The following is a 13,509-nucleotide window of genomic DNA, read 5'->3' on the forward strand; positions in this document are numbered from 1 at the left end:
GCAGTATGAAGCAATAGTTGCACTTCATTCACATATAAGTATGTATCCCAGGACATTTTCTAGGGATACAGAAGCCCAAAAATCCTATTTACCATCTGTCTCATGTTGTAACCTTGCTTCAGAAAGTTTGTATTTGTTTACTTGGTGGTGGGGGTGGGAGGAAACTTGGCAGGCATGAAAATGGATGAAGAAAAGCTATTATTTGTATTCAAACATATCAAATCTCCTTGGACATTTATTTGTAAAGAGAAAAAAGAATGCTAATTAATTTCTCATATTCATAAGCCTCATGCTCCATACCCAAGAGAAAGCAGGAATATCACTAGGAAGACTGATGTATCTTGGTCCAATTTTTGTAGTTATGTACAGAACACCAAGATTTGGTATATGTGACACAGTCAGGAAGTTTGCTTTCAAAATCTTGGTCACTTTGCACCAAAAATTTAAATTATGAACACTCTGAAGTACTGAGGAGACACAATGCACATTCTGCTCCTGATGATGTGTTTATTTTCCACTGGTATCATTGCTTTGGATAATAAGAACCAAAACCTGATTTTTACCAGAGGAACACTGCTGCATCCAGAAATACTAAATGGTGAAATATGAAGTAGCTGAAATATTGCTCCATTTCAGCACACTTAAATTCATGCACACACAAACACATCCAGAACTCACCAGGATGAAGCCTTGATCAAACTCCTAATGCATTTCAAGTTAAACTATTTTACAGCCCCATACATCCAAGCTGCCTCCAAGGAGGTGCCAGTCTCAGAACCCAGTTTAAATAAACACAGTCTGGAGCTCACAGTAAAAACTCCCCATTTGGGACAGACTTTTGGGAACTGACTAGCACTGTTGGAGGCACTCCCAAGACAGTAATTGTTTAAAATACGCAAATACACAAACTTATGCATGGGAAACACCATAACAGAATGGGACTTTTCTCTCAAACTGCAACAGTACTGGTTTTATCTAAATTTTATATACATTGAAGTTGCTCAAACTAGCAGGCCCCAAGATAAGCAGAAGAACAAGACTTTGTGATTCATCAGTCCAGAGCTACAGTTAACTTACTCCCCCTGAAATGGTCATCCTCTGCTCACTTTATTTAAGTACCCTGGAAGTAGAACCATATCCCTGCAACACAGAAACCCACAGATACTCACTCACAACTGTTGTCTTGAATTTGTTGTTATCATACTCGGCCCCACAAATTTCAACCTCTACAAAGGGACAGGTGATGCTTCTACCAAGTTTAGGGAGATGACGAGCACCTAAAACCTGCCAAAGCAACTGTAAATTAGAACCATCTCCAAAGGAAACTTGACATCATTGTTGTTGAACAGAAGGCAGCTTATAGAACTAGAGGGGGGAAAAAATCCAGAACATGGAAAAGCACACAATCTCTCTCTTGAATATGTTTGCATGTATTATCTGTGCCACCAATAATTATCTGTCACCAAATATTATCTGTACCTTCCATACTCTGGATAACTCCATGATTTTCATTGTAGGAAAACAAAAATAAAAGACACTGTAGCTGACATTCATTACACATAGTGTGCAGCTCCAGGCCAGGTCTGTAGCACAAGTTTTATTATCTTTCTTCTGTGTTTACTACATACCCATTTCAAGACATTTCTGCTTTGCATTCACAGGCCCTGTTTACCTCACCTTTAAACTGTAGTGCAGAGTAATTAATGTGTTTCTTCTTCCTCAGAAAACATACTTTTAAAGAACCTGTCTTATTGCATAGCAAGAACAGAAAAAAGTTCAACCCTGTTTGGCACCCAGTCGAGATGGCAACATTTTCCAAGGATAAACTCATCTCTTGCATAAAAATGAGAATGACATTCAGACTAATTCATAGTGTATTAAATATGAAGTGGGGGATCAGCTTATTAGGTTTTCTGTTTAGTTTCTATATTTCATTATAAATATCTTCCTTTCACACTCAAAATCCCTGAAGTAGCTAGTCTGCTGCTAATCAATCTCCAATAGGATCCTTCTACTAAGAGCTCATTTGATTGGAAATTCAAGTTAGTTCATTTGATTTTTAGTATTTATTAGCAATTACACAAAATCAGTTTTCAGTCCTATAGCATGTTCTTCATTAACAAAATAGACATGCATTTCTTTTGAGGAATCAGTGAAGTTAGTTTCATTCTCACACACACTGACATTTAAAAACAGTATTTTGACAATCTGTCAGATCTTGCTCTGAAACATAATAGCTTTATTTTTAGTTTTATAGATATTTATGTCTTGTAAAAAAAAACAATCTACAAAAGAGATTTACCCTCACTGTCATAATCATCTGCAATTTCCTCATGGAGTCATTTGGTATTGGGTCATAATCCTTATTTCTCATGCTCTCTGGCTGCAGCACATAGCCAGTGCGTCCATTCAGGGAAAACAAGGCATGGTTCAATTGCATGTATTTATCTGGGGAGAGAGTTAAACAGTCACAACAAGATTTCCTGGAATAAAGTTAGGGAAATACCAGATTAATGGCTCCTCTCTGTTATTCTTTCTGGTCACCCCTTCATCAGAATGAGTGGGAAAGGTGGGAGACTGAGTTCCTTCACTAACTGAATCTGACAGCCCATTTTTCATCAATTCTAACCCCAAAAAAACCCATCTCCATCCCCAATTAGCTTCCTACCACTGTATCACAAACTACCTGGCCCTCACCAGGAAGTGGAATACAGCCTTCCCTGTGGCTCCACAGCCATTCATCCATCTGAAACTCACTGTAAATATCTCTGTTTGCTTACCACAAAGAGATCAAGGTGAAATAAATCTTTTAGGGCTTGGGGGCAGTTAGGCTCAGAGACAGGGCTTTTGAACACCTATTTCTGGGGCCCAGCTCTGGATGGCAACCCACACACTAAAAAGTAAACTTCAAACACACCTTCTAATCACCATTAGGATGGTAATTAGAAGGGCTATAAAGGTGCTCATTTACAGTGAAACAGAAAGTGGATTAGATTCTTTTTCAAAGGGAAAATTACCTGGAGTTTGGAAGTTCAGAGCCACCATCTGGGAGCCACAAAGCCAGAGGCGAAATGGGTCATAGTTGGATGAGTCAACCCTCTGTCCTTTGGGATAGACACGGGTCAGGCCCTTCAGGTTGTAATTCAACAACTTCAGTGCCTTTTGCTTAACAATGCTCTCTGCCTTGTTTTCCACAAAAGAACGGATTTCTCTGAAATCAGGATTGTCTACACAAGGGTAGGAGGAAGAAAAGTGGTTGTCAAAGGAAGAAAGAAGTTGACATTTATACTGTATTTTCACCAACACTTAGTTTTACTTTGTTTTGCCTTGTCCTTTAATGAAATAATTGGCACAATTTTCAGGCAGACATGGCAAAGTGGTTGAAAATCAAGCCTGAAAGTTAAAATTGCCTTTCTGCCACATGCTTTACGAAGGGCAAATAAGAGCCTGCAGTCATGTTCTCATCTCATCATTGCTAATAATGTACTTCTGATCACTATAACACATATTTAAATGAGACATCTTTTCCGGGGTCTAAATGGGGAGAAGAAAGGGTGAGCCAGGGTTAGCCAATGCCTCAAAAAATAACTATAATTATAATGTCTTAAATGCAGTGACAGCTTATTAAAAACATTTGCAAAGAAACTTAAAGAAAAAGGGCACATTTGCTGGCTCCTCCATCAGCAATGACAAAAAACTGGAACAAAAAGTACATATTTCAGTGTCAGAATCCACAGCTGCACTTACACAGGCCCAGTTATATTATGAAGCCATACATCATTCCAACAGCTTAGTCCTGGCAAACATGTTCTTACAGTAAAATAAAAAAATGCACAGTAAACCTATTTATGAAGGCTTTTTACAAACAAATCACTAGTGTTCGGCCAGAGTTTTTAATCTCAAAAAAGTCAATTGACACATAACTAGTGAGCTTCCCCATGGAATATACATCTAAGAGGGTGTCTCTAGTTAATTAATTAAAATTTGTGACACTTCTTTTGTGATACATGAATAGCACCAAGTTCCCTGGTGTACAATTTCAAAGTAAACTGCCTGGGTGAAGCAGAACTTTGTTCTCCAGCAGGATAGATTTTATCTTCAGACCTAAAATCCCAAATAGCATCTGTAGAGACAGTAGAAAGGGTAAAAATCAGATGTAATATTAAAGGCATTACCTAAATTGTCCTTAGTTTTGCTTGTTGGCTTGCAGTAGATTACTAGATCAGATAATTCAATAGCAATCAACTGATTCTTTTCCCAGTATTTCCTCCTGTTCTCCTGGAAAACATTAAGAAGTTTTAGATTATAGGAACACTGAGTATTATGGCACAGTAACTCCAGGGTACACTCTAATGAATGCCTTTTTTGGTGCCCAGATTCCTATCTGATACCTTGTACACTAGCACAGATGTAATGGACTTTCAGACCCAGCTCAGAGAACAGGTAATAACCAAATGGTGAGGTTTAGTTGGGGATGTACATTTAGGGGTTTTTTTGGGGGGTGAAAGGTATTGTTTTATAAGCGAGAGTTTCAGTTCTTCTCTGATCAGTCATGCTCAGAATCCTGAGCATTTTTTTTCTTTTAATGTAGCTCGACTCAATTCAATTTTAGTTACATTCTTAACCCTATACTTCATATAAATGCAAATGTATGCAGAAAAAATGCAAAGGGTAGTGAAGTGTTTCTGCATCTATTTATAATCCTTGGCAGAACTTAAGCCTTGTTAGTAACTCCCAAATAGTGAAATTCAAATCCTCTGAGCATCATTCCTATGTCGTCTTCTATTTGTGCACCAAACCCATCATGTTCTGTATGGAAAATCACGTGCAATCTTGTTGAAATCCCCAGTACCAAACCCACTCTCTTTACTTCCATGTTTGCAAGCACCTGCTCTGTGGAAGCTGAGCAGTGTTCCCTGCCAGCAGAGACTGGGAGCTGCTAAAAGCAGCTGTCCTAAGTGGAGACATTTGGGCTGGAGGCTTTTCAAGCACAAGAAGCAGCTACAGGATAAAACAAGGTAGAAGAGTCCCATACTAAACAATGATTAGCTTTGGCACAAAAGATCATGAAGCAGCAGCAATCAGGAAGCCTTCCAAAAGAATTCCCTCAACAAGGCAAACATAAAAGGAATGAAAATCAGAACTAGGGAGCCACAGGTTTCCAGAATATCTCACTGAACCAGAGATTATACCTTGAAAGCTAAGAAAAACAAAGAGGAATACAGTGTTTAGACTTGGAAACAACCTTGGGAAAAAGCTGTATAAACCTCATTTTACCTAGTGATCCACCACAGTTCCCAGACATCGCTCAACAGTAACCAGAGCACTGAGCAGCAAAAGATCACTTTTTGGTGGCATGGGTTCATTTCTAGCCAGAAGCCTCTAAAGATAACCAAGCAGGAGAGCAAGGAACAGCCACCCCAGGGAGCATGGCAAGTGTCAGTACTGAGCAGAGATTACAAGAGACATGAAGCTTAGTTTTATTTTTTGTGCAAAACCAAACTCATCTACAAAATCCCCCTGCATCACACTGCAGTACAGTCTTAACTCACTGTGCTTTTTCCTTCCCCAAAATTCAGCCTGCTAACTGTACTGGCAACAAGGGTCTTTCCTCATCTTCATCCCCTCCCCATGCAGCAGTCAGTCTATCATGTGAACTTTGTAGAGGCCACGCTGTGAGAAAAGCCTCCCAACTGACAGAAATGAGTTTTAAAGCATCTTTGAACACAAACTGTTTAATACTTCTCCGACTGTACAGAGAGAGAAAAAGCTGCCAGGCTCCTGAAGAGTCATTGTTGTAACATAAAAACATTCAATTTGGAGACACTTCTTCTAGGTCATGTTTCTCTTTTTCTCATTTTTACTTCTAAATGAAAGCCTGGCACAAGAACTGTACCTCTCCTCCCCCAACAATAGGTCAACAGCTCCTGTTGCTTCTACCCTTGCTGTATTTACAGTCCTCTGCTTGAGATATCAACTTGTCTGCTATAAATAGGATCAGAACGACCCTCAGAGCACTTCCACTCCATATGACAGACATGCAGCATGAGCCAACATGATACTGAAACACATTTCCCATCAACCATATCACCCCCTTAACAATAAAAGGCGAATGAAAGCAACAAAAAAAAAAAAAAAAGAATATCCTTAAGCACAGCCAAAGTAAGGACTTTTTGGTCAAGGCAGACACTTCTTAAATACTAGAAAAGATTACAGGGAGGTAAATTAGTACATTAGAACAGGAAAAGCAAGTCTTGGAGAATGTCTTTAAGTGGCAGTAGAAGGACATAGAAGCTAAACTTAGGCAAAATCCTTGACTCTTTAGGCAAGTATTTGGAAATACTACTGCTGAAGAACTGGGAAGTCCAGAATGTGGCTATTAGTTACAAAGAAAGTATTAGCCAAACAATACTCTATCACTGCCCATTGGAAAACAGAGTTTGCAAAGAGAATAAGAAGAGTTTAGGGAATGGCAGCTCAGATTTCACACTGGTGAAATTTCACAGGTGGATTCACATCTCTGAAAAGAACAGACTGATATCAGAGCTTCTGCTGCTTAACACTGGGATGAACCAGTGTGACCAGATGGAAAATTTTAGTGGTATCCACTCTGGCCTACCATGCACACTTCACTGAGGGGCAGGATGCAACACAGACAGTATTCTGCTGGAAAACTCCTGTTAACATCAATTTACATAGAATGCTAATTCATGTACTATTCCCCAGAGAGGTTATGGAACAAGATGCACAGAATCAATAAAATGAACAAACAGCAATGTAAGAGAATGAAGTACCATGTGAGAGCAACATTTAGCAGTACAGGGCAGCTAAAGACAAAAGCTATTGCAAATTTATAGCATTACATTATTAAAACAACAGACAAATTTAGTGCAATACCTCTTCGGCTGTTTTCCAAGTGATCTCACGGATACTTTGGTACCATTCAAAGAGTTCTTCTACTTTATCAGTTGCAAACTCAACACATGGATCTTCTGGATTCTTTGGCTCCAGAATGAAGACAAAAGGCTTTTTGTGTTTTCCTTGTGGCATTTTCACTGTTAGGTAATACCATAGCAAGAAATTTATACTGAAATCCAACAGCTCTTTTCTAAGGTGTTATTGTTGATTTAATGCAGCATTGAGTATTATGAAGTTTCAACATATTGATTCTGCTGGCTGTACTAACACAAGTAGGTGTTTGAGGGGGTTGATTTGGTTTTTTTAAATCTCTCCTCCTAAACATAAAAGAGTCTACTCAATAGAGAAAGGTCAGGAGTCCATATATAAGCATCAGAAAATACACACCAACATTGTACGTATTGAGCACCAGGATGCCACGACACAGGGAGCCCAGTGGGTTGTCCTCAATGATCTGAAAAACATGAGTTAAATCTGACCCTAAATCTCTTGAGTGAACACGCACAGGACATTAACAAATAATAAATGTGCACCGTTAAATCTAATCTTAGCTTTACTGAAAGCATGCTCACTATGATGTTTGAAAGCCTGTTTTCATATCTGAAAAACACACAAGAATACCTTCAGTGAGAGCAGTCAAAACAAGACTACTTTGTAGTAGCTTTTGTCCTGACAAACCTGTTCATTTTTCAAGTCTGCTTAAGCTTACAATAACCAGAAGGGAGGGAATGTAATACTTGTGGTTTTCTCCAAAGACTTCTGGAAAATCATTGGAAGTTCTTCAGAAGAAAAAAAGAATTAAATGTTTTACTTCTGAAATTCAAAAATGCCAAAACTTATTACTCTTCAGTTCTGGTTTCTCTTATCCAAGAGCTCTTTGTCCAAGACACAGGACCAGACTTTTTAGATTCTTTTGATAAATAGGATTGGTTTATGCATAAAAACCTGATAATGGAGAGTAAAATGACTAGTAAGGTATGTTTGGACATGTAATTTTCCTATTTGCAAATATTAAGACAGTGATTATACAGGAAAACTAGTTAAGTTTCAGCCATGTTGTTGTTTAGCCAAACTATGAAAAATCTAAACTGTTTATGTTTAGCAGGAAGCAATCAGAATCCTCTTAAATCTCACCAATTCAGCTGCCATAAAATCATAGATACATGGGGGTCCCTTCCAAGATATTCTATCTCTTTAAATAGCTTTCAACAAGAGATGTCCTGACAAAAATATTCAGCAGCAGAGAATAATGAAGAATGCATTCATCCCTCTATTCTGCTCTCTCAAACACAGCACATAGAATTGTGATTGCATAAACAAGACTTCCACTTCCAGTAGGTAGCCAAGGAAATGTAGCAGACAAACCACAACCCTCACCTGATTTTCAAGCTCAGAAGACTTATCAGATGACAGATCTTCAACATAATTAGATGGAAAATAATGTTGGACTTTTTCTCCATAATCCCCCTTCCACCTGAATTTAAACAGAAAAATAGAATGAAAAAAAAAAGTTAAAGAGCTTCAAAAGGCCATTAATGAAGCCATAATCCCCAAGAAATTGTCATTAATACCCCATAGTAGATTGTCTAGCTGGCTATCACCAAAAATATAAATGATTAATTAGCTAAGAGCTCTAACAAAGTGATCATTAACTGTAGTAACAGATGATTTCAGAGGGATTACAGTTACTGTAAACTGCAATTAATGACTTAAGAGGCTTTTTCCCCCTCCAGTACTAAAAATACTATTATGTGGTTGATTACCCTGTAGAAACTACAGGGAAACATTAGATTCCCAAGCTTTCCAAGCAATTTACAAGCCAGCTAAAAAAGAAAACCTATTATGAAAGGAGCCTGTACAGAGAACTAAAAAAGGTGGGCTTGATTCCTGAGAAATGCTTAGCAGAGCAAGGACAGAAGTAGAGCAGTGATTGCAATGACTTCCCAGAACACACAGATGTTCAGGAAGGATGGATGTAGTACAGGAAAAAATATGGGGTATACCAGGCTATGGAGGTTCTGCAGGCTGACGTTATTGCTGTGGGATAGAAAAATGAAAAAGGCATGAAAGGAGAATTGAAGATGAGGGGATTTTGGGTTTGGGGTTTTGGGTTTATTTTTTTTAATACACTGGCATAAAGATTTATAAGGGCACAGTTGATAAGCAGCAATCAGGCAGTTTTAAAAAACTTTTTTCCTTCATCTAGTAAGTCACCAGAAGTTCTCCCAGGTGGAATCTTTGTCCTTACCAGCCTCCAGTTTCCTTTGTGACATTATGAATTAAAGCTCCTCGAGAGAAGCTCAATTCATCACTCCTTTTGGCTCTGTAGTCATACAAGGCTTTCACTGTTCTCTGAGGCTTTAAGAGAAACAGAGCAAAGGGGTCATCTGGGGGGACAGGTCATAAAATAATCAATAATGCAATCTTAAAACAAAAAAAAATAGGGAGGACTGGATTTTGTTGTTGCTGTTGTTATGAAGTTTAGAAAACAAAATACTGAAGTTCCAGAGTGACATCTATTGGTGGAAGTAAGTGATGCTACTTTGAGATTCTTCAAGTATCAACTTGAGAAAAAAAAAAAATCTTTTTCGGGTGCTGCAACATAATTAAGGTAGAAAAAACGATTTTTTTTAAAAAAAGGTGAAATACAAATCCTCTAATTTTATAACACATTTTCATAAGCATTTGGTGCTTCATAAGCTTTTAGGTGCCTGCAAAACCTCCACTTCAAAACCACATCAGCTATCCTGCTGGTCATATTTCCTTTAGGAAGACGTGCAGTTTTAGCAGGATGAGCTAAACCTTTATCTTGAATTTACTACTACCCAAATGCTTCAGCAGCAATACAAATTCACTGGCCAAAACTACTAAAAATAATTACAGTCACAAAATTTTCAAGCAGGTGATTTTAATGAGAATTTACAAGTAGGCAGGCACTAGCAAGAATTACAGATAAGTAATGTTTGCTGGGAGACTTGTTTTTAATAAATATATAAAGGATAAAAACTCTAATAACTCATTAAAAGACCAAAGGCACCAAATTTTTATAGAAAGCACATGAATAAACTGCAATTACTTGTGCATGCAGAACATGTCTGCTAATGGAACAAGAGTGAACAAAAACCCACAGACAGAAATTTTCATGTTGTATCTTCCATGAAGATGTGGCCTTCTCAAATTGAACCCTCTCAATGGCATTTAATTTGGGGGACCACCAAACCAAATCACCTCCACAGCCCCACGAGGTGAAAATGCCCAAATTCCCAGTCTGAATAAATCACTACAAGATTTGTGCACAAGAAAATGTGTAGGTACAAATTTTAACAAGAAGCTAGAAAGAAATCACACCCTTAACATTTCTGTTGTCCAGTTCCCCCTAAACTAAGCAGCCTGATGCTTTCAATTCTTTTTATCACTGCCAACAGGAAGCCAACAAGTCTAATTTTCAGAAGTCTACAGTAAGTGTGAATATATCTTAAAGCATACCACTGTGGGGGTGATTTCACTGGGCTCCACATACATCTTGACTTCATAGAGGGAACTAATATCTTTTTCCTAAAAATCAGAAAGAAAAAATAAATTTGAGGAATCAAAGAGTTATAAAATTACTGCATGTTTATAGAACATTTATTTCTGAAACCACCTTTTTGACAGCACATAGGTCAACAGAAGAGAAGGGAAGCCAGACACCTCTGTTTTGCCCACCTCCATAGTTGAACATAACTGAAGATGAGTGTGTTATTTAATGTCTATGCCTCAGTTTAATGAACAGTAAAACCCAATGAAACAGCAATACCTCATAAAGGTATCTCTTAATCAGTCAAAATGTTTTTTTGATTGTGAGTACTCTTCTATGTGCAACCAGAAAATAAATACCTGCACTTGTGATTCTGTGCTATAACACTTTAGTACCAGTATTGGTTTCACTATTAGATAACTCTACAACAATATAGAGAGTCATATTTTTCATTTTATCCTCTCTTTGTGATTCCATTTGAACCCAGTCCTAAGATACAGAACCTTTGCTATAGGCAACATTATAAAAAATCCTGAGGTCTAAAATCTTTTTAGTCCCTATTAGAAAAAACAAAATCCCCAGGTTGTGATTTCCTCAGACCTGCCAGATGTAGTTTCCTGCAGCTTCTAAAAGACATATACTTGAAAAGTGAAGACAGCACTTCAGGCTTTCCAAAGCAAAGCTCCCTCAAAATGAAACGCATCCATCCATAAAGTAGCCCTTTATCCTCAGCTAACTATCCAGGTTCCTAGTTTAGTCATTGGCAAGAGACAAGTCTCCTGGGGAGATTTCCTCATGCTTATCTCAAAGTGAGCTGTCAGAGGTACCTTTTACCACAGAAGGCAGTGAGAACCATCCCTTAAATGTCCAGAGTGAGAGGCAAAGCAGAATATTTCATTTTTTCTGAAGCACTTAGCAATTGGCATCTGCATGATCATTTTAAGATCAATGCCCACTTCAACAATAGAAGACAGGGCCAACTGTAGGCAAGGCTATTATCAAAAACTCATTTTAGCAGGGCAACGACTCCCAGTACACAATGGGGTTTCTCTAATCAAATCACGGGGAAGGCAAGAGATGGCTTTTAATCAAAGATGAAGCTGCTCTCCACACCTTTGTGAGAGAAGTCAGTATAGACATCTCAATTTCACAGAAAATGACCTGCTTAACCTCCCCCAGAGATCCCGTACCAGAGCCAGAGCTCAGCCCAGCCCCCCAGTCCACCCCAGTCCATCCCGGTCCATCCCAGTCCATCCCAGTACCGTGCTGTAGCGCTCCAGCAGCTCCTCTGTCACGGGGTAGCGCAGCTTCATCTTCCTGTACAGAGGGTGCTTCTCGTAGTAGGTCACCAGCTCCACCAAGCTCTCAAAGTAGGCCGAGGTTCCCAGCACGAAGTGCCGCCCCTCCTGCTGGATTCGGAAGTGCTTCACCTTCCCCTCCGCTCTGCGGGACAAGGGCACAGCTGGGAAAGGTGTCAGTGCTCACAGGGAGAGCTCCAGTGCTCTGAACTGCACCAGAGCTACTTTGTGCACCTTCCTCATGTGAAATCATTTCTCCCTCTAACGAAGCCTCTTTTATTCAGTTCTTGTGATTATTAGAATAATTTTGATAGCTACAGAAATCAGTTTTTAAAGAAAAACATATCTCTTGTGCTTGAACACAAGGTTTGTGCTTGCACTGATAAATGCAGTAAAACCATCCACTGACAACCATCCTATGCAAAAAGATCCCTACATCCTTTTCAAGCTGCTGAAGTATTGGTATTTCAGCAATACATTTTTTGTATTTGGTATTTCTTGTTTTCCCTGGTGTGAAATGGTTTTATTGAGATGCTGCAGGTCCAGTTAGTTCAATGTCCACCTTGGTAACCTTTCTTTTTGGTAAAGAAAACTTTACCACAAAGTACTCAGGAGACTGGGGAATTTTGAACATCTTCAATACACAATAAGGCATATAAGTAAGCAACTTTAAATGTTGCTAAATGATGCATTTTCAGAGAAACACAATTTGATCTGAAAGCATGATACAGAACACCACAATTCTATATATTTCATTAATGCTTTTTAAAGAATCACAAAGCTGTTCAAAACTATTTCCCCTGGCGAGAGGAGCCAACAATTTCACTTTGACCAACACACTTCAGCAAGGAGTGTCAGGGAAGTAAAGAAGGGTCACCCATAGTTCTGTATGGGAAGAACAGGAGAGTTGGTGCTCAAACAATCTTTAAAAAAGCATAAAGGTTCAGGCAACTCACAAATTACCTCTTGCATACACTCTGACACAGGAACCTCCTGCACAAATCAACCACACTAACTATTCAAAGTCTGAAAGCAAGAATAGCATGACTCCAAAAAGACCATGATTTTTCAAAAAAGAAAAACCAGAATATTGTTGGGCTGCTACATAAGGTAGTTCTATCTGGTTTTTTCTCACCTGAAAGTCATGGCAAAAGAATCAGGTTCATCTCTCTTTCTAATGAGAAAGGCTCCATCCCGAGGAATTCGCATGAGCATGTCCTCTGCCTCACCCCGACTCAAGTTGTTATAGTACCAGCTGCAACAGTGGAAAACCAGAATGGGCAAAGCATTACAAGGCTTGTCAAATGTCATTTTTGGAGAATAACAGACACTGTTGTAACAGTGTTATTAACAACACAGTTTCAAACATTCTAAGAAAAAGTATGCATTAGATTTTCCCCACCTTGGCACCTATGACAGCAGTTTATTACAAAACATTGTAAGACAGCAGTTTATTTTGGATTAAAGCATCAAGAATATATCAGAACACCTTGTCTGTCTGAAGTCATAAAACATAAATCTACATTTGTTCCTGAAACAAAGGCACTACATCTTGCTTTTAGTCTGCCATTTGGTTTTCAATATTTATTCCATTTTGACACAGTAGATTTAAGATCAATCCTAAACACAGATAAAAGAAAGACACCAGGGATTTGACTTTTCATTCAGAATTTGATTTTATCCTTTACCATAGGGAAGGACCTCTCTTGAATCCAATGTGCCTTCAGTGAAGCTGTGGCCACTTATACTGGCAGTGTGACTCCACCTTATGCAGAA

The 13,509-nt window shown here is 38.6% G+C and overlaps 1 protein-coding gene across 3 annotated transcripts in view; it reads right to left on the bottom strand.

Annotated features, from left to right (window-relative positions):
- Positions 1–13,509, bottom strand: part of PLCG2 (phospholipase C gamma 2) — a 56,115-nt gene that overhangs the window by 7,880 nt on the left and 34,726 nt on the right. For all 3 annotated transcript variants that reach the window (XM_062500297.1, XM_062500298.1, XM_062500299.1), the window contains 11 exons: positions 12,869–12,988; positions 11,698–11,878; positions 10,405–10,473; positions 9,167–9,276; positions 8,296–8,392; positions 7,306–7,372; positions 6,898–7,055; positions 4,176–4,278; positions 3,018–3,227; positions 2,303–2,448; positions 1,170–1,284 (listed from right to left, as the gene is read on the bottom strand). In XM_062500297.1, the coding sequence (XP_062356281.1) occupies positions 1,170–1,284; positions 2,303–2,448; positions 3,018–3,227; positions 4,176–4,278; positions 6,898–7,055; positions 7,306–7,372; positions 8,296–8,392; positions 9,167–9,276; positions 10,405–10,473; positions 11,698–11,878; positions 12,869–12,988 (1,376 nt within the window). The remainder of the gene's footprint in view (positions 1–1,169; positions 1,285–2,302; positions 2,449–3,017; positions 3,228–4,175; positions 4,279–6,897; positions 7,056–7,305; positions 7,373–8,295; positions 8,393–9,166; positions 9,277–10,404; positions 10,474–11,697; positions 11,879–12,868; positions 12,989–13,509) is intronic.

Source organism: Cinclus cinclus, chromosome 11, assembly GCF_963662255.1.
Source record: "Cinclus cinclus chromosome 11, bCinCin1.1, whole genome shotgun sequence".
Classification (NCBI taxonomy): domain Eukaryota; kingdom Metazoa; phylum Chordata; class Aves; order Passeriformes; family Cinclidae; genus Cinclus; species Cinclus cinclus.